Raw genomic sequence first — 23,177 nt, 5'->3', positions numbered from 1 at the left:
TGGTCTAAAGCACTCTCCATCACAGATCACTGCCATCTCACCTCTGTCTGCGTGGGTTCGAGTCTCAGGCTCGGGCAATGTGGATATGTGAGAAAGCTTGCCGGTAGCTTCTCTTGGGTCGGTGGTTCTTTCTGGGGTTTTTCCTGGGTTCTTCCTCCACCATTAATACTGGCCGTCATGTATAGCTTATCTTGTCCTAAAAATTAGCGTTAAACCCTAATACAACAACAACATGCTGTTCAGTAGGAGGAATCAGGTCGGACACTGAGGAGACAAGGTCGCTTCATTGCTAAAGGGTTAAGTTCACTTATCTCCCTTGTTTCCATAAAAAGTCACACTGAGAAAAAAATCAGCATGCAGATTGATGACGTCTTCTTTCCGATCTGTATGCTGTTTGCGCTTTGCCTATAATTCAAATCTTTAGGGCAAAATAGAGCAAACCATAAAACTGTAGCCCTGTACCTGTCTTAGAACAAAATGTCTGTCCAGAGCTAAATCCTTAAAAGGGTGATCCATAAACTGATAAGTATAATAAAGCAAGGAACATTACAGGTAAAATATAATGATGATACCACCTGTTTATAAACATGTGGACCTACACATGATGTTTGAATACCGTGTGGGCGCAGAGCTATACCAAATGATGGTTATCTGGAAATAGTGATAGCAGACAGTTTCAATTACAATGCTACCTGTAGGGGAGGTCATGGACAGCCTGTACAAGTAGAGTCATTTAAGCATGGTGTTCCAAGACTAAAAATACCATGGGAAATTAATTCACCTTTATATACCCGAAAGGTCAGACTGATACATATATAAGGAGTTCTGAAGACCATACATGTCAATAATGTAGCACAAACCTAACTTGTGAAATAGCATAGTCTATATGTGTGAGCGACAAAGTGCTCAATAAATGTGATTTAAAGTTTATGCAGATAAACATGACTCAAAGGTCGCCTATAGAAACATGTATGCGCAGGAGGTGACTGAACAAACCATGTATAGAGCATTGACCTGTACTTGTGTGACCAGAGCTGAGGAAATGCAGAAATTACCCAAATGTCTACATTACACACAAACAACCTTCACGTAAAAGGAAACAAATGCACTGTCATAGAGAAGTACACCATAGGTGCAACAAAATCCATTATGCGGCAAAACTTGTGGGGGAAAAGGCACAGAGACCACTGGTACAAGCATATACATTAATGTTGGCGCCTGGATGCTACAAACGCCTTGGATAGAAAGTTGCCAATATGTACCTATTTATAAAGGAATGACACATATATAGGAGTTGTATGAGCACTATAGACTTGCACGTATAAAATAAGTATAGCACAAACTGAATGTGAAGTCCCTTTGGCTCCACGTGCAAGTACCTAACTGTCTGATGATGACAAAGTGTGGCAACTTGTAAAGGCAGAATTTTGTCATGATAGAAAGATAGCAAAATAAAGAAATATATATATGGAGTATACCTTCTTTAGAAATAAAAAAAATCATCCAGCTTGTATTGGTATATCTTCCACATAGCTTCTGTCTTTTGTGAGGTCTCTCGTGATGAGAGCACGAGCGGAATTAATACCTGGGATAGTCTTACACTTTGCTTCCAAGTATTATATGTAAGGGGAGATCACTCTGCCCAACCGCCAAATAGGTTGGCAGATAATTTTTAGCTCACTTGAGTTAAAAGTTGTATATGGTAGGGCTGGATTTGCGAGGTAGTGGTAGTTCTCCTAAGGTATTAAGATTGGGTAAAGTATATGAGTAGGAAAGGAAATTCCATTGTTTTTCTCACTACCGGTAGTTATCGAGGTGATTTAAAATAGACCTTTTCTATCTTAGATACTGTTATAAGAACTTTTAATTTTCTTTGTTTTGGTGTATGACTGATTAGGGTAATTTGGGTTATAGAATATACACATTGAACTTATATAAGATATGCACCAATCAAAAAGGCCATTTTTACTTCTAGGACAGGTAAATTGTATAAGATGATAACCTTATTTACTCTTTTTATATATTTTATAATTTGCACTTTCTTACACTTTCAGAAGTTGCGTGTATCTAATCGTCCAAATATTATTTTTTCTATTTTATTAACTGCTAAAGTTAGCATACTTATGACCAGTTTTGGCTCAAATTTGGAGCAAAATCCAGGAGCAGCCATTTAATGTCTGCTTTAGATAGTGCATAGTTTCCCTTTCACCACATGTAAATAAATGTTACCACAGTACATGAAAGTACTATAGAGGTATGCCATAATTTTCTCAACTGTATATGTTGCAAATGCTAATAATGTCACCTTATTCTGGTCCCTCTCTTATAAGTATATACTAACTGTTAAGTGCCAAAATAATATGTCTCCTGGTGAAAATCGCACATCATTATGAATTCTGTTCAGGAGCAGTAGTGATAAGAAGATTTTCAAGATGGCTGATGTAGTGCCACATTGGGTATCTTTTAGTAAGTCTCATGCTGATATGACCATCCATTCAAAAATAGTAATAACAATATTTTAAGATCATCACAATAGTGTTCATGTTGTACATCATGCAAGCAGCAACATTTTCATTTTGGAGCAACTAAACCTTGGATTGAATGTGCATGTAAAGTTTAATGGTAATCCACCAAGTACTTCAGGAGGAGTAACAATAACAAGCTTTTGCTAACAGTATCATTAATAGCAAATGATTTGCTTCTATATGCCATGATTGTATGAAAAAAGGATAGGAGTATTTTATTTACTTGAGCACCACATGCTGTTTTGGGTTTGCACCTGTACTCTGAAAATAATAACATCATCAGGGTCAAGCACACACTAAATGCTTGTGCACAAGAGTTATGAAAATTATACCTACCAATAAGATTCAAATCTGCCTCTTGCACCTTTGGAAAATTTGTGGCCTCTATTTCTCTGTCTGTATTAAGTTTTACCAATGCAGCATCCACTCCAGTCTTTGTTAGGCCATTCATTCTATCAGAAAATTCTGGTTCAAATACATGTTTCACAACAGTGCCACATATCGTTTCTTCCTCTGATTTTTGTCCCCTACTATCCCCTTTAGATGGCTGTACAACCTCTGTACCTTTTACTCCTACTACATGTGCACACGTTAAGAAACCATATTCATTACAACCCAGGCTAACAAATGGTCCAAGTGTTCCTGCATTTACCACACCCTTTTCTCCAATACTAATTCCCATGCAAAGTATTTCATGCCATTCTTGTCTTCCCACAGCCAGTACAAAATGCCCTTCTCGAATATCCACAGGAATATCTATGCCATTGAATTTTAGTAATGAGGGGAAAGTTTCTTCTGCATATGGTATTATTCCTTTACCATGACAATAAAGTATGATCGTGTTTTGTTGTATAACACGGCCATTTCTTAGCGAGAAAGGACCTCCACATATGACCTGCAAATTGCTGTGCTCCTTGAAGAGTGCATCACCATGCTTTTCTATTGCCGATTGCAGAAGTGATGCATCATGGTCTGTGGTACTTTTCCAATTGAGCAAGTCACGGTTTTCTATATCAATTAATGGTTCTGGTATGTCCATGTCTTTGTAGTGAATATATATGCCAAAGAAGCTTGGTAACCATGTTTCAAATTTACCTCTGTAAAGGCAAACAAATTTTATTTCCTCAGTTGGATGTTTTGTTGTACCTGGCCAGATCCTAAAGTTCGCATGTTTTTCTCTAGAGATAATTTCATTTCTCAAAAGCCCTGCTAGATACTGAAACAATTCTGTTTTTAATCTTTTGTCATCATGATTTTTTATGGTATCAACAATATCTACAGCTTCTTTGCTATCTGGACCAGCTGAAATAATTTCCTTTAAACGTGTAAAGTCTTCATATGTCAACTTGACATCCTCATCCCCATGGTGTGAAGACCCTGACAACATCGATGCTTTCTCTGGAAATAAAAGTAGAGATATTTGAGTGCTTCAGGTATGTGAATCTTTCATTGGAAGCAGCAGCAAGCCACCACATCCAATCAAGATTAAGTTGTTTAAATTTCAACACTGTTCCTACATAATGGCGACAAGGTGAGCACAACTTTAGTAGATTCATTTTCCATTGCTGGTACGTGTTTGTACAGATAGCTTTCACTTAAATACACCTGTGATGATTTCCCTCTGGTACGTAGTCATACTTTCGATGTTAAACTTACAAATCCACCTTTTTCGGCTGATGTACAATGCATCGTTGTTACATGCTATTGGTTAGTTTGAATTACATACTGAGGGAGGCAACTCAGGAAATCCAACAGATGTCGCTAGGACTAAGCACTGGCATGAATTATAAAGAAACAGTGAAATCATATTTGATTTGAGTATGCTAGCAAATGAAATCTTGTGCGTATGCCGGAGAAAGCTTGGGTTGATGAGGTGATGCTACATTTGATGAAAGAGTTTTATCTCAAGTACACATTTTAATAATTTTGAAGAAAATAATTTGCGTTTTAGTTCATTTTCTGACATGTAGTTTTCGAATGATTTAAAAGGGGCCTCACAACTAAATAAACCCACCAAAAGTATCACAGAATATACAGTGCAAAAAAAATTATTTTAAAAATGAATTTATACTTTCCAACAAATACAGTGTTATCAATATACATGAGAATATGGGTCATAATAATAATAATAATAATAATTTATACTAAGAGATTAGCATATAATGATGTGATTACAAGCTGGTCAGAAAAGGTAGCAAGAGCAGAAATTCTCAGGGCAGTCATAATGGCTTCCATACTGGTGGTCAGATTTGCCAATTTCTGAACTATGATCAGCTAAATATCTCAAGCAGAGTACACACATTGTGGTTTACAGAAAGTCCACATTCCTTCGGTGGAAGTTAATCTGCCCACCCTCTTTCCATCATGGGCCCAATATTGTGGTTGTTATGGACTACCTGCCTCATGGCTCATAGTTGACAGATTAAGTTTAATTGACCCAGTTAGAAAGTTACAGCAATATAATTAATATGTAGTAGTGGATATTCACTACATCGCATGTTTTTTTACCTTTTCAGCTGATCTACAGTATACAGTGCAGAATGCTCATTTCAAGTAGTATGCAATGCCATTTAATATAGAAAGACTGGCCCACTAAAATATATTCACATATGTGTATTGCAGGAGGTGATAGATACATTTTCTAGCATGGACTCGAGAGATTATTTAGATGCTTCATAAAATATATAAAGTATTATCATATAAATTTTAATGGCAGAGAGAGTTTCAGCTATTAAACGAACAAAATGAAAAGTAAATCACACAGAAATAGTAGGGCTGTTCCATTAAAACATATATGGGACCAGAAGTCAGTTTTGAAATTGGGTAGCCACCCTAAGAGGTAATTTTTAAAGGCCTTTCAGGACCCACTGATAGAATGTACTGAACAATAAAATTACTGACCGATATAATTCTGGGGGAATATATATTACAGGGGTCACGCTAGCAGGCGAAGTGGGCAACTTAGTCACCTGAAAGTGTAAAACTTCACCTTTTTCTCTTTTGAAAGTGAAAATGTATTTGCCATGTGATTTTTAGATGTTTATTTACTGTCAATTTTTAGATGTTCACCTTAGCCAGTGTTGCATTCTAGCTCCAGGTGAAATGTAGGCATCAAGCCATCAAATAACTGGTATCGATTCCAATTGCACCAACAAACTCTTGCACATTCACGGGCACGTTTTAATAGCTGATTGACCATTAACCCTTCCCCGAGCAAGTTATGACAGAGATGTGTGATAGGGCTGATAGTTGTGTCCAGAAAAATAGTTTGTGATTCATTTCAATCAAAATTATTTAAGCTTCATAAGGAAAGCTTTCCTGAGTTGCCAGTTCCACTGTGTTATTGTCGCGTGGATTTGTGTTTTCAGAATATTCTTGTGGAAATTACAGGTTCAGTGAACCAGCAAAAACTTGTTCTTAATGATATTGTTTGTTGTTCCTGCTGAGGTTGCTGAAAAGGCTTTAACACAACCATCATGCTGGACTCTAAGATATGCAATATTAAATTCACTAATTGCAGGGACTACCAATATCAAATACCAATATCTGGATTATAAAAGAACATGTCAAATGGTCAGCTTTTGTATACTTGGCAGTATCGAATGTTACAAAAATGTCTCAGCTGCACAAGATGGTCTATATTCAACCTCAGGATGTACCTGGCATGCCAGTCCCTGGTTTGGAAGGACAAAATTAACTGGCTATCAGCGAGATGACAAAAAAAGAATAAACTGCACTTCTTGTTAAACAGTAATGTTATGACAATATTTTCCTAATGACCCACGACAATTTACCATCGACCAAATTGTTAGAACTTTGAACCACACGCGCAAACATGTCTCACTGGCACGTCTTGAATGTAACTGACGTTGAGGAGTTGGAGCCATGATTTGCTAGTGAATCCATTCTGGTGGTAATTTTTTATTTTCAGGAATTACTTGTAATTGTTCATGGACTATTCCATGCCAAGGCCTACATGTAGGTATTATCATGGAAATTTTAAGCGTCATTACGTTCCAGATAAGATCAGCTGCTCTTTTTTGCCACCTTCAAGTTCACCAGGTTCATATAAATACAAAACGTTACATTGATTCCCATCACTGGTCTCACTGGCGACTTGCACCACTTAACTTGGATGTGTTCTTTTGCGATTGCATCAATGGGTTTCATAGCAATTTCATGAATGACATGCGGCTATTATATCTGATAGTCTTCCAACCCATTCATGAGATCTCGTTTCTGTGCTGGAGATTTCTGAGTATGCTGATGTCCAAACAATCGTTCAGCAAATGCTCAATTAAACTGTTCAAAGATTGCCTGATCATGATGTATTCCAGTGTGTTCGCGTCTGATTGTAACCGTATGTTGTTGCATCAGCAATGTTACTGCACCAATAAATTATTTGCCAGGATCAATATGCAGTAACTGTGGCCATCATAAAGGTCCATGCCGATAAATTCATTCAAATGCAGCTGTGACTTCAGGTGCTGTTTTAGTTATAATGGTTCTGCTTCTTTGTATCTACTTGCAACGTCAACAACTGGCAATGCATATTTGTATGAAGGTTAACGACGTTTACCTGCTATACCAGTTATAATAGTGTCATAGGGTAAGAACAAAAAATATCTGCCTGATGAACTTTGTTGTTGTTTGCTAACATCAAAACGTCCATGCGGAATCAATATGGGGTCTGAAGAGACACACCAATGGATAACCAAACACATATGAGTAGATGGAAGATTACATAAACTATTCTCTCCCACCTAACATCTTGAATGATGAAATCAACTGTGCTGGGGAATACAATCTGCCAGACCAAGACTTATTTATTCTTGATCTGAAATTTGTTAACTTGGTACTGCATATATTTGCTATTCAGTTGTTGTGCATTCAATTATTGTGTCAATCTATTGATGGGTTAGTTTATGTATTTATGGTACTGAATAACCAGTTAAATGGATAATACAACTGGGGGGGGGGGTAAGAAATAAATCAGATTACTTTAGGCTCTTGACAATGTTAAACCACCATTAGAAACAGAATATATTCCTCTACACCAAAAGACCTCAACCCAAAAACTTATTCTGGATAAACAGTATGTGTGCGATTTGGATTGTTAAGGTAGCTTTAAAATAATTTCAGTCATATTGCTAAGATATTTGCAGTGTGAAAGTTTATAGTGATGTCTCAGCACTGGGACATCATGCTGCATACATCAATAATGGTAAAACCTGCAAAGACTTAAGCTGTACCTATCAGCTACAATGTATTCCACTGTAAACGTGTTGGTAAACAAGAATCACACTCACAAAACTTTAAACTATTCTTTTAAATATTAATGATTTACTTTCAAAAGCACAGTAACACATATGGATCCTAATTTGATCACAGATAAACAAAATTTGATTGTCTTAAGATATTTATCAAGTCATACTACAATGTTAAACATTTAATTTTAATATTTTAGACAAAATTTATGCTAGAGGTATCACCTTAAGAAAAACCCGGAGGCATATCTGCGTATTCTAATTCAACAGGAACAAAAAATTGCAAAAGTAAAAGCCCTTTATTCTTGTAATTGATGTAATTTTGTGAATAAAACAAATTAGTTTTCTATGTAATCTTGTTATTATACTGACACTATTGTAATTGTTCATTTATTTATATTCTTGTAGTCTCCTTTGTGTATAAATTCAACTATTTTGTAATTTTTTTTTTGCCCCTCTATTTGTAGATTCATTTATTGTTTGTTCATTCATTACACACTTATCTACACCTATATCTGTTTGTCCATTTCTTTATGTGACATTTTCTACTTAAGGATACTGTTGGTTAAGCACGTCCTTAAAATAAAACGTATAACAGCCCATTTCCTTTTGGTTCCCTAGGTCTGTACAGAGACATGACTAACCTATGGCACATTGTGTTTGTACCAAGAGAAACATGCTGGATCATCCTGCCATGATGTACCACTGACCCCATTACCTACTTGTGGAGGTTAGACTAGTGGTTTAGGCTCAACATATGGTGCAATCACAAAATTAAATTAGATTAATAATGGCAGTCTAAACACTTTTTTTAATAAACATTGTCAGAAAAATCTTAAAGTACTTGATTAAATTTAATTAAAATCTAACAGCCATCATATAAAAACTGATAAGAGTGTTGGAATCTTCATATTTTTTCTAAAATGATTATTATCACTATTAAACATCTATAATCAAGTTTAACTTTACATAATACTTTAGTGTTAATTTGTTAAATTTTGATTCATTCATATTTAGCCCATTATGCTTATTTTCAGTGATTGGTCATGTCTTACATCAGCTATCACCTTGAGAAATGACAACTTAAACTATTTATCTCTTGCCAGAAAATCAAAATATTCAGTGAGTTTTGTAATATCAATGCACATGTGGCAATGCAATAGAGATAAAACTTGCATACAGACCTAGTAATTCTATTTTTTTTAATTCACCTTTGAACAAGAGTCCTTCAAAAAGTTCTGACACTTGACTGGGTAAAAAGAATTTCAGGGAATTCAAAATAAGATTGTTTCTTCCTTTAACTGCCAAGAGTTGCAACAATCTCAGTTATTTTTCAGTGATAACAAGATTTCAAGTTAGCTACTGTACAGTGGACATATTGAAAACACTGTCAAAGCTGGTCAATAAGAATTTCTGTTCAGGAGGAGTAATGGCAAGATTTTCAAAACTGCTGCCATTCTGGCCTCATTGGTTCTCAGATCTGCACCATTTTCATTTCAGACCAAGTAGATATAAAACTTCTTAATGAAAACCCCATATTAATATGACATTCATTAAGGAGAAGTAGTGACAAGTTTTAAGTTGGCCACTGTACACCAGCTAGACAAAGGGATGAATATCGTGTATAAAGTTTCATTACAATCCTCCAAGTAGTTTAAGATGAATATAAATCTGTGATATTGGATATATGGATGACATACAGATGAAAGACCATTCTATTAATTCTTCTTGTCTAAAGTGAGTAGAGCTAACAATTACATAAGTTACAGTGAGAATTCGTTATTAAAGTCAATGAATGCAGATTAATGTGACTAAAGTTTGGAAAACTATTAAGCACAAACACTTTAATCTGTTTAAATTATCAATATATACGTGATAAATCTAAACAGCAGATTTATCATTGACCATAGCATAATGGATAATAGTCTGGTCTGACAATAGCATGTTGGAATAAAGTTTGCTTTGACGATCTATGCCATCCATGTATTAAATGATTTTCATACTTTCCATGCAATGCTCCAAAGCTGTCTAACCGATAAGGGTATAATAGATCCAATCCAAACACAAATCCATTTTACCCACAGGGGTACAACTGACCTGATCCCAAGACAAATCGACATTACTGACAGGGGTATGCTAACCCCAATCCAAAACAAACATCGATGCTGTTCAAAGATATAATGAATACACATCTTAAAACAAAATATTTGTCCATATATTGCAAGGTTTTCCAAAAAAAAGCCACCAAGTGCTGCTTTTTAGAAATTAATTTAAATTTTTCCATTATTTTCAGCACATGTGCAGTATTACAAAGTAGCATTTAATACAACAATATCATTTTCAAAAACATTTCGAATTTCTCCAGCAAGGAATATTATCTAACTTTATTAGACATGCCAACACCATTTCAGCTTTTGGGAGGTATCTCATAACCCTCAATGAATTAATACTGGACAACCAAAGGGAAGTGTTATCCCCTGCTGCCCCATTGTGCAACCATTCTAACTTATGCTACTTTATTTCTTATTGGAACACATCCATGCACCATAAATCATGCTCCATAGAACTGGAGAAGGTAGGTCTTGTTGATCAACATGTCCCCCATACTCACTCTGAAGGTCCCATTGATTAACATCAAGATGAGCAGATAAACAAATGAACTACTGAGGACCCTCATGATTTGAAACATTGTAAATAAACTTAGACTGTCTCATAAATACCTTTACTTTGAATGAAATTACTCATTGTTTGTCCATTGCATAAATAAAATATGTGTGTCCACGTGTGTGGTTTTGGATTTTTATTGTAGCTTTAACAACCTTTCAGTCATATTACTAAGCTGTATGCAGTGTGTCAGCTTATAGTCTTGTCTAGCACTGGGGCATCATGCCTCAGACATACAGCATCACGTCCCACTCAGTCACATTATCCTGACACTAGGCTGGCCAGTCCTAACACTAACCTATTCATGCTGGGCACCTAGCAAGGTAGCTGTTAGTACCAATTGTATAAGTATTTGGTATGACTCTGCCAGGATTCGAACCCACAGGCTCCCGAATCTGAGGTGGATACTCAAGCCATTAGGCCACTGGAGACATCTAAATAAATTGTGTATAATTTTCACACAGTATAATCTTAAACGCTCATTTTTGAGTCTCAAGTCTTTAGTAAGATATGGTAGGTAACAGTTTTCCATACCATATTACAATAATTAAAGAATGGCTGAACATAACGTTTATAAAACTAACATGGTGAGAAATGGGAGAAGGTTTTAATATTTAATAACAGTGGACAGGAAACCTTCTTCATTACATATTTAATGATTGTGTTCATTCCATGCACACAGAGAACCTGTCATGTGTTACAATCTTTGATGTATTCTTCTAAGATATAGTGCTGCTTCAGATAATCTTGATCTTCTTCCGGCCACCCTAATCAAAATAATTTTAGCCTTTGATATATTTAGAATCACTGAATTCCGTTTATATGAAGTTTACAATCATCTTGAGTGCCTTGCAAGTTAGTATGTAGTACAACTAAAAATAACTGTGCGACATATAACTTTATAGTTGTAGCATTATTTGTAAGTAATGATGAAAAATCATTTACAAAGATAAAAAGAGGGCACCTAAAACTCCACCCTGTGGTACACCACATTGTACAAATTGATTAGTTGAGAGTAGCCCATTTACTGCAATGTTTTGTTGCCTCACTGTAAGATAAGATGGAAACCATGTTACAGCCATCTGTTCAAATTTATAAATTTTAGTCTCTCAAGATATGTATGCATGCATGAATGTATGATTGTTTGTATGCATGTGTGTATGTATGTAGCATTTTAGAGCACCTCAGCATAATAGTGGCTATTTGTTGCCAACTAATGGTAAAATTAATAAGATTTACGACCACTCAGGTGGCTAAATGGTTAGAGCATCTGCCTTGGATCTGGGAGGTGTTAGTATTAGGATTGGATGGCCTGGTATCAGGATAATGTGACTGGGTGCTACATATCTACGGCATTATGCCCCAGTGCTAGACAATACTGCCACACTACAGACATCATAGCAATAGGACTAAGATTGTTAAAACTGTGTTAACAATATTTAAAAAAAACATGCAAACACAAAATATTAGAAAATAAATTGCCCAGAATTTAGGAAGACAGACCCTTCCAAATAAATGAAAATATGAAGTACAACAAAATAAACTATAAATTGTAAAGGAAATAAAATTATGCAAAATGTAATGTATACAATATAAGATCAAGGTTACACATGTGAAAATTCTTTAAGCAACTGACTTCCTACTGGATAGAAAGAATTTTCAAGAATTCAAAATAAGACCATTTTTACCTTTTAACAGATAAAAAGATTTTCAAAATAGCTAGATTGTAGTAGACATAGTGGATATTTGATGGGCAATATTTTCATTTATTGCAAGCAGACATCATCAGAAGTCTTTTGGTCAAAATCCAATGTCATACTGATCATCCATTCATGGGGAATAGTGACAGGAAGATTTTCATGACAATCACCATGGCAGCCATGTTGGATGTATGGCTAGTACCAACATTTAGAACCAACTAGGTATCATAAAAACTCTACTGGTGAAAACCCCATGCTGATATAGCGATCCATCTGGGAGAAGTAGAGATAACAATGTTTTAAAGATAGCCACTACGGTGGCCATATTGAGTGTCAGTCGTTGCCATTTAGGACCAGGCAGACACCACAAGAAGTCCTCTGATGAAACACCAATGTCAAAATGACTTTCCCTTTAAGAGGAATATATAAAACAAGATTTATAAATTAGCCACATATTGGATATAATATGATCAACATGTTAATTTATTATCAACACCATTTTAAAAAGTTTTTTAAATGAAACCCGGAAGTAGATATGGCTATTCTTTCAGGAAAAGTAGTGATAAAAAGATTCTCAAACTAGTGGACTGTGGCTACTACATTTGACCCCAGATTAGCACTTTAATTTAGGACCAATTAGACATCCTAAAGAAGTCTTTTGGTAAACCCCCATGTCAATATAACTTTCTGTTCAGCAGGAGATGTGATAAGGAGGTTTTCAAGATGACTGACATGGCAGTCATACTGCATGTCAGATAACAATTTTTTTTATTAGGACCAACTAGACAATTTAAGAAGTCATTTAGTGAAAACCCCATATTGATATGAGCATACATGTAGTAGGAGCAGCGATAACAAGATCTTCAAGATGGCCAGTGTTGTGGTCATAGTGAACATCAGATCAGCAAAATTTTCATTTAAAACTATCTAGACATCATAAGATGTATTTTAGTGAAAACCCTATGTTGATATGGCCATATATTCAGTAGAATTAATGATAACATGATTTTCTGCTGTCATGGCCATAATGGACATCAGATCAGCACCATTTTCATTTAGGACTATCTAGAAATCATGATAAGTCTTTTGGTGAAAAACCCATGAATATATGACCATTCATGTAGTAAAAGTCATGATAACAAGAATTTTAATATGGCTGCTGTAGTGGCCATACTGGATGTGTCAGCAGCACCATTTCATTTAGGATCAAATAGACCATGGGATCAATGTGTAAACTTTCATGGCAATCCTCCAAGCAGTTTATGGGGAGTAGCGATAATACATGTGAGCTAATGGATGGATGGACATCAAAACAATGGAAGATGGACAAACAATGAAAGACTCACAATATGACCAGCCGAGTTAAAAAAAAAAACAAGGTAGATGCTCCATGAGCGATAACTTAAATTATATATAGTTACAGCTTACTGTAATAATAAATGCAAAAAAGTCATGTTACAATCATTTTATTTTGTATTTTTAAAAAAGACAAGATTTTCAAAAAGCACCATCTTCATTTGGGACCAAGTAGACCATGCGATTAATGTGCAAAATTTCATGACAATCTTCCAAGCAGTTTAGGGGGAGTAGTGATAACAAGCTTGTTCTAACTAATGGTTGGGCATCAAACAATATATGATAGAAAATGAAACAAGACAGACAACAGACCATCCCATAAGCTCTTCTGGTCTATGACCAGTAGAGTTTAAACAAGGTAGATGGTACATAAGGGATAACTGAAATCTCTAAGTTAAAGTTTACATAATAATTAAGGCAAAAAATGCATGTGACTAATATTCGATATTGTATATAAAAAAAAAAAAACAAGTCATTACTCCCATTTTCAAAACTCAAAGGGAATAAGACATTACATTTTGTGTTCAGCAACTATGTAAATAGAATATTCATGTACTGGGTAAACAAGTATTTTTTCTGATATTGACCAAACTGAATAAGTAATATATTTAGGCAGTCTTTTTTAAAATACTTGTAATAGGCAAATATGCAGCAGTAGTAGACAAACAAATTTACTTTTGTAACCACTTTTGTTTTATTCCATAATTAAAACAGTGAATACCTTGTCCACCAATTCTGCCTTTCTCCATGATGTCAGGAATCATTTTAAGAGTTTCTTTCATTTCAGCAATGTCTGCATCAGTACTGTGCCAATGTTTCCTTAAATCTTCTAAATCTTCCTGTTTTGCAGTTTCAGTGCACTCTAAAAACAAATATGAGAATATGTCCTGTTATTTTGGTAAATGTTGTTGTTGTTGTTGTGGGGTTTAACGCCATTTTTCAGCACACGATAGGCTATACATGGCGGCCAGTATTAATGGTGGAGGAAGAACCCGGGAAAACCCCGGAAAGAACCACCGACCCACGAGAAGCTACTGGCAAGCTTTCTCACATACCCACATTGGCTGAATCTTAGACTCGAACCGCCGCAGACAGAGGTGAGATGGTAGTGATCCGTAACGAAGAGCGCTTTAGACCACTCGGCCACTCGGGGCCCCATTTTGGTAAATGGTAATCCTTTTGTTTTGCAGAACAAAGGATTGAAAATAGAAACAATTTGATGATATTCTGCTTAGATGTACCTGCTTTAAATGTTTTAAGAAATTTAAAATTCTCAGGAATAACGACAATCATTGCTCAAAATCTGGCATTTTCCACCTATTTCTTTAAACAAAATAATGTGAAAATCCATTATTTCCCATTTTGTGGCTGATTATATAACATGACTGAAAAGTGACCTATATCTAACTATTCATATGTCAAGGACACACACATCACAAATCAGTCAAATATTGCATGAATTATTATTCACATACTGATACAGCATCAGTTTCCTGATGTAGATGAAGTTTTCTGATGTAGATGGCTGCCACCGGCGTATTCTTTCCACAGAAGAATTTACATTACAAATTATGATCACAAAACCATGGAAAGTGTCTTTACAGTTGAATATATACTATATGAAAATGCACCTACTGATTATGTTAAAATTTAAAAAGTAAAATAAAGAAAATAATAAAGCTTTCGAAAAAATGGAACATAGCTACACTTAAGACTGAAGATGAGTGAACCATGTTTTCCAGCTTTAAATATGGCATATAAGGAGAGTACATGTACCTAATATGGGTTTCATGAATAAGAAAAAAAACATAATTCAAATGTTTACTTTCACAAAATTATGATTTAATATGCTGCATAGAGTTTGGTTAAATGCCTCTATTACAACTATAAATTAGAGCAAAGTAGTCTAACTACAAGCCCAGTATGCGTTAAATGTGGCTTGCATGTCATTTTTTTTTGTGTGGCCTGTTGTACACAATATAAATATCATGTATGGCTTTACATGTTTGGTCCATGTGGCCCCCAGTGTTGAAGGTGTTAGACCACTTGAATGACACTATAAAGAAATTTTGATGATAATATAATGAAAACATTATGATAATTGATTACACTACTACTGAGAATTGATTATACAAACTAGTAAACACAACCTTGTCATATGAACATTTTTTAAAAGTTAGAATCTGTGTTTCTTCCAGGAAAAAATGTTATGCTGTCAAGTGAACTTGACATTGTTGTCAGTAAGATGTTCTACTGCTAACTTAAGGACAAGTTAACTTGTCGGCCTAAGACAACTGGGCATAAAACATAAATACCTTCCCTATTATGCACCAATTAATGAAGATAAAATGACAAGGTGAAGTGCGAAGGTCAGAAGATGGCTTTACAAACATGATCCAAAAATGAATGATTAAAAGAGGCCCAACTAGCAATAATCCTGATCTCATGGGCTTTGACATTAAAGAAGGAGAGATCTCTTTCAAAATTACCAGTGAAGTTCAAACAATTCCTTTTCCACTGTTGAAACATGAATTTCACATCTCCGTTCAGATTTTATTATGCATATTTGATTTAATTTATATTTGATTGAATTGTTTGTAAGTTTTATATAAAAAAAAAATTAAAATTGTATTATATGTCAAAGTAACATAATTTTCTTTGCTAGGAATTTGATATTTTCCAAAAATTAGTTTGACCTGATTGTTAGTTGTAAACACCAAACTTTGTATCTTATGCTGACCTAGTTCCTGGCCTTGATTGAGAATCAAGTGAACAACTTTTTTTAATTCATTTTTAATGTGTGAATGATAATAGTTAAATAGAGGCTGTACTGGACTACGTGCAATTAGACTTGCAGATACCATCTAAACCATTATAGAATGTAATCACGTGACTCTCGTCCAGGAATATGTTTTGCATCTCAAGTTACTGTATAACCTTTGTTTACAAAGAAATTAGGCAGTTGGGCTTCTGTACACTGGGATGTAATGGTGTTCTTTTTGTTGTGACAGTTTGGAGTTATATTTTAATTTTTATTCAGTTATTTGGATCCTAAAAGATTATTTCTTTTTCCTGGAAATATTTGAGTGCTCATACAGAATTCTTGGACAAAGACATTTATTTTTTGAACATTCAAACACCGGAATATTACTGCCTGTGGAATAACAAAGAACTGTAGGCGCTACAGCACCAAAAAGGCTACATTATACATCATCGCCTTCCATTTGGGATTTTTTCATCGGGACTCAAAACTTGAATTTATTAGAACATTTCGTTACTAGGACTTCTAAAATTTAATTCGTGGATTATTCTTGGATTATTTTTGGATTTGATTCTTAAAACCATAAGTTCTTATTTTTTCAATTGTTGCAGTGTTTTTCCAGGGAAATAAATTATTTGTTAAATTTTTCAAAGCTTGTTGTTTTCACTCTTTCTTTTGTTAATCTTTATTACGGCCTAAACACACAACATAAGACTATGAAGAGGAGGAAAACTCGTTGTAAGGATTAGATTCTCAAAGAAGCTTCACTGAAAGGTTCATAAAGAAGTTTAGATAGCAACACAAACACTACAAAAGACACCTCTGTATTAACAAGTGACAGACTGGTCTCTGGATCTCAAAATACTTAATTCTGGCATATGGAGGTTTGACCCCAAAGTGGTGCTCATAGACAATATAAGAGTGTTTGAGAGAGCTGCTCTATTGTCCATATAGTTTGATACTGAACAATCTCTTTTTCAAAGAAAATAAAAAGCTCTGCAGATAAAGAGATAGAACAGATGCATTTCCAAATACACTAATTACAGAAAATACTAATTTGCCATTGTAAACTTCTGAGGCCAACTGCCTTCCAGCCTGAGCAATATATCTGGCAACTTTGCTTGAAAACTGATTCTTGCAGATAGATCATTTGAGCCAGGCATGAAAGTAATGGATTTGAGGAATGCTTGTCATGAGGAACCTTCTGTGCTGCAATACCGGATCCCTCCTTGAGAATAATCACCTATGAGTGAGATCATCATCCAAAAGATCATAAGGGAACAAATCAGGACTACATGTGTCTCTAAAGTCCTGACTTTGTGAAGAACATGATTAATTATTCTGGGAGGTGAGTGAGAATGCATAGGCATATAGTCCGTAAAACTTCAGATTGAAGGCATCCATCACCACTATGCTCTGATGTGGCACTAGAAAGACACAAACAGTAAGCCTGTTGTTCAGCTTTTTTCCAAACAAGTCTACCACTGCCATTCTCTCCAAACGAAATGTCTCTGCTACGGATTGGTGTAAAGACTATTCTATGAAGGCTGCTAGGCCCTGTCTGGGCAAGCTGTCCTGTAGAACATGTCTCTTGCCTGGAATGTAACAAGCGCTGAGAGTACCTCTTCCAATGCTGTCTTGTGGAGGATGCTCCAAATCTGCAAGCAGAGCATTGAGATACATTTTGTCTGTATTTATCATGGTGCAGCACTGCATTATGCACTTGACACACAAATGAAGTGCAAGAAAAACAGTCCATATATCCAGACCACTGATATGTGTGGGAGAAGCTTCTTGATATCCTGGCCCTGCAGAACTACTCCCTCAGGCTCTATGTTAGTCCCCACCCACTCCACTCCACCCCAGCCTTAATCTGAGGCATCAGTGTAAAGAAGGTGTGGACTTCCAGAGTGTGGAATGGTTCTCTGGTCAGAAACCTGTCCTGAGTTTTGCACAAAGACAAACGGCAAAACAATTTGGATCCTAAAAGGATCTGAATGGACAGGGGGGTCTTGTGGCAAGAACTGGATTGGCTGCATTAAGGGTTCCAATGAGATGAGCCTGCAACGATATCTTCTACTCCAGTCTTGCTAAGAGAATAAGTATCTGTGAGCTTCTGCCTGGAGGAACACTCTTCTTTGAAGGTGAGAAAATTCATCCCAAATCAATGAGATTCTTTGGGATACAGTGTGACTTATCCTAATTAGGCCCAGTCAAATCACCGTCACCCAAAGTGTGACAAATCCTCCATGATGGCACATGATGACTATGTGCATCAACCAGTCATCGAAGTACTGTAGATTGGGAAACCCTAAGTTCTTAAATAAGCCACTACAAAATACATCATCCTTGAGAATGATTGGGGGGGGGGGGGGTAAAAGCTAGTCAGAAAGGATGGACCAAATACTAAAAGATATCTTGACTTGTAATGTAGAAACATGAGACTGCAAAGATAAGCATTCTGGACATCTGTGGAGACTGCCCTGTATAGATCATTCCCTGCCTTCGAAAAGCCCACATCTCTTCCTCCTCCATAACCTGGCCTGGTGGGTGAGATGAAGGTGAACCCAACAGAAGAAAAGGTCCAGGTGTGATGGGTTGTTAGTGGAAATCATTTGTGTCCACACACAAAAAAAAAACAGTCTACCACCTCACCCCTTACCCCATCTTTGCTCTTGGGGCAAAGAAGGATTATTTTGCTTCATCTACCACCTGGGAGAACTTGACTTCCTCGCCAGGTATTCATCATCCCAGCTCAATAATTCAGTGACTGCAGTTGCTTGTTTTAAGATCCCCATCTTTCTCTTATGTCAAACTATCTACAGAACCATCTTTTGCGCTGTTTGCTTTTCTGTTTTATTTTCTCTATAGTCCTGATTGGTCTAACTACATATGTACAACTGGTTTTTCATCAAGACACATTTCTTACTCTGAGATGTAGGTCCTCATTACACTCATGTTTACAGACAATCATCTTCTACTGTAACAGCTACAGTTGTCCTGTGCACTATTTATGGAACCGAAAAAACAATGTTGCCACTTTTCAAATCAAAAATGTTTGACTTTGATTATCTATGCAAGTCCAAATATTTTACATATGATTTATGGGTCAGAAAGTTAATTTTTATAGGGACCAGAATTATTTTTCAAAAAACTGAACTTTGATACTTTAAATACTTTCTGTAAATCTACACACGTTTTAGGACGAACCTAACTGTAACTCAATAAATCTGTTCACAAGTTTTAGGAATAACATGGGTGTAAGTCAATCTATAACTCTGCTTTTAAATTTTAAGAATAACTTGTGTGTAACTCAGTCAATGAATTTGATTACAAGTTGAACAATATTTTAAGTTCATCAGTAAGTATAAAATTTATTGAGATATTTTCGGGCAAAGCATGGAAATCATGTATAATGAGCAATGATGTTAAGACAGAAACTGATATATATACCAAAAATTATATCTGGTAAATTTATGCATATAGAATATAATGTAGTATTTTGCCAGGTGATTGTTGTAGTTGGATATTGAAAATCGACAATAATAATAATATTAATAATAATAATAATAAAAATAATATAACAATTTTATGAAAAATAATAAACTTGTCATGATGATTTGCATATGGGTCACAAACTGATACCTGGTTGAAATAGACTGCATAGACCCATCCATTACCATCTCTCCAAGACTCATTCAGATTAGTGGCTTTCACTTAGCACCAATCAAATAAATCATGGCTCATTTCCTGATCATGTGCTGACTTTGCCCAGATAATACTGCTTCCAGGAATATGTAAAATGGCAAGGGAATGGGTACTCTAATTTGGGTTCGAATCTCAGCAAATTATGAATTAAAAAAATTCTCTATGCTACTTCTAGGAATATGTGAACTCTAACACCCGAGATTATTTAGAGTTTTGACAGACATACAGACATATAAAAGACACCAATGTTATTTTAAGAAGGAGTTTTCACCAGGGTGAGCTGGTCAAGGAAACTTATTTAAATTTACAGGATACAGTGTACATAGCATGAACAACTCCCTTTTTTAAGTTTTTATTTTTTAATTTTTAAGGGATATATTTTTTTCATCAACAAACTGAAATACACAAAAAACTTTCATGTGACTGATACTCTACTGCAAGCTTGCATCTAGCATGTGCGATTCCCACAAAATGTGAACTAGGAAACAACTTTGTGGTCGCCTGAGGCGCAAAATGCCACAAAAACAGCCTATTCTACAAATTATATAAAACAAATGCAAGTGTTTCATGACTGGAAAAAAATGAATATACCAGTAAATAATGTAATTCTGAACTGTTAGATACTGATTGGCTGTTTTACCTATACATATCACATACTCCAAACCTCCCACAAGACAGAAAGATGAAAAAGACCAAACATTCTAAACTTTGGTTTTTGAGAAAGATTTTCTGAGAAAGGACTGCAAATACTGAGGACAAACAACAGAAAAGTTGAGACAATGAGAGTGTTTATCAACTGCAGTGTACTAACAGAGGGTGTGGGGGGGGACAGATGGTGAGGTTTCCCCTGGCGCCAAAGGTCTTAGGGCGCTAAAACCATTGGCATCATCAGTCTTAAGGTGCCAAAACCCTTTTAGGCCTTCTTCGTTGCCCTAGGCGCCATTTACCGTTAGTATACCACTGTTTATCAATGCCTTAGTACCATCATATAAAGTTTACCGGACACTTTTATCTGATGACTGACTGGTGAAACTGTTTCACTTTCCTATTTTTATAGGCAGATGTTGTGATAATGTATTTCATTTTCATGAGCTGTAAATAAAAAAGTCCATTTGAAACCCAATAGTTGATTATGACTGACTCTAGGTGTCATTCTACTGCTCTGTTCAGCTCCAAATGATTTAATGACTGTGCCAATGCTTATGGTAACTAAAATGCAGTACTTATTGTGATGAATTTGGTGGTAATAAATCTATACATTTTTATTTCTTAAGCTGTACATTCTATCGATACAGTAATTTCAAATATTACTTATATGAATTGACTATGTTCCCATAAATAGTGTTGGTGTGATATGTACATGACATTGTGCTGTTGTTTAAATATCTTAAATATTTTTCTTTATTTCAATATTTTGGGGCAGAAGACATGTAGTTACAAGAATAACTTAAACAAGTGTCACATAAATGCTATCAGTTAACATTCTCTAGTTTGGACGAAAGTGCGAAATCATCGCCTGCAAAGTTATATATATAATTATATATGGCAGTACAAGGATTTACTTTTCTTGATACTATCTTCATTTTCACAAAATTCTTAATAATGAACACTGAACTGTGAACACCTCACTTGACTGGTCCTCCCTACACCTCACTTAATTTTTCCCACTTTTTCTAGAGGTAAGGAAACAAGTGACCCAATATTTTAAAACCCTTGATGGAACCCTGCTCATTACCAAACAAAATATACATTTACATATGAAATTAATTAGAAGTCTGTTTCTATGTGACACTTATTCTTTTCAACTGCAGAGAGCTTAAAACAACCAAGATATTCTTAAAGGTTGAGACCCCACTATAATATGTAGTGGCTGTTCGTCTTTCTTTGATTCTGAACTTATATGACAAGTGAACGTATCTGACAAGGAAAGTTGATTTTTTTACCAGGATCTGATTGCTTTATAGATTATGGATACTATATGACAACAGTGACTGAAAAGTTAAGGTTGACACTTAACTGAACATATACAACTGTTAATTATGGCCATAGAGGAAGACATAATGATCTACCATTCAGAGTTCAATAAGATTAGCCAATTGGTGCTTATAATGTTATGCATACATTGTTTGATACAGTTAAATAACCAAGTGTCACCTACTTGACTATCAAAGTTCATGCATGAGATTAATCTTCTACCCCCTGCCTCAGCCTTTAAAACTCTCCAACAAACTTTATTAGGTAGAAAAATAATTCTTAAATATTTGTGCTAAGATGTTCACTAGGTACACACTGTAAGTAACAAAGATCTTAGATGGTCACATTACTTGTCTCACATATTCATATCACACACATACCAAGTTTGGTTACAATCCTTATTTAATATTTGTGTTTTTGTTTAAAAAAGATACATTCATGCTGCTTTTTTATTGTATATTAAGCAGTTATATAAAAAATTCTTAGTAATGTTACCAAAACCAAAAGCTCAGTGTTCCATTATACTGATTAGTTGATATTATATTATGTTCACTTAATTTGATACCGTCAAGTCAGTATCACCTCTTCGACTTATCACAGTTCATATGTAACACGTATTATCCCAACCAACCCCATTTTAGCAACTGACTGGCCTCACACATCAACCTTTAGAAATCTCTAACTGACCAAATTAAGTAGAAAAAAGTTCCTAAACACCTGAGCCAACATGATCACAATTTAAGTGCAGTACAAATATCTTGATCATGATCTGATTAATTACTTAGTATAAATATTACTCTTTAGTTAACTTACCATACCATTAAAACTTGATTTCTAAGTAATTTACTTATTTCTAAGTATTTTAACAAACCTTTAAGTAATTTTTGGCCCAGCAATGACATTAAATTAGTAATTACACATTACACACACTAACCTGGTCTGATATGGAATATTTTAGTAGATATTATTTTGATTACGTGATAAATGGTACTGTTTTAAGTAGTAGCTATCTTTTTATGTGTGTAAATTAATGATAATATATATCCTGGTTATGTGCTTCAAAGTAGTGGTTTAGGCAAATTTATAAGTAACATACTCTTGCTGGTTTTTGTTTTCTTTTGTGAACACCAACAACTCAGGCTAATAATATAATGTGACTGCAAATTCAGGGAGAAACACAAATGTAATATATATATATATATATATATATATATATATATAT

At 35.1% G+C, this 23,177-nt stretch overlaps 1 protein-coding gene across 4 annotated transcripts in view; it reads right to left on the bottom strand.

Moving 5' to 3' along the window:
- Positions 1–23,177, bottom strand: part of LOC149771134 (uncharacterized) — a 106,548-nt gene that overhangs the window by 12,936 nt on the left and 70,435 nt on the right. For 2 of the 4 annotated variants that reach the window (XM_089948844.1, XM_089948845.1), the window contains exons 7-8: positions 14,234–14,374; positions 2,862–3,923 (exon numbers count right to left, since the gene is read on the bottom strand). In XM_089948844.1, coding sequence (XP_089804970.1) covers positions 2,862–3,923; positions 14,234–14,374 — 1,203 coding nt within the window. The remainder of the gene's footprint in view (positions 1–2,861; positions 3,924–14,233; positions 14,375–23,177) is intronic. The other 2 variants (XM_089948846.1, XM_089948847.1) reach the window with 1 other exon arrangement.

The sequence above is a fragment of the Sinohyriopsis cumingii genome, unplaced genomic scaffold (assembly GCF_028554795.1).
Source record: "Sinohyriopsis cumingii isolate HCF-2022 unplaced genomic scaffold, ASM2855479v2 utg002115l, whole genome shotgun sequence".
Lineage (NCBI taxonomy): Eukaryota > Metazoa > Mollusca > Bivalvia > Unionida > Unionidae > Sinohyriopsis > Sinohyriopsis cumingii.
The sequence above is the reverse complement of the archived record's forward strand: the minus strand, read 5'-3'. Positions and strand labels throughout refer to the sequence as shown.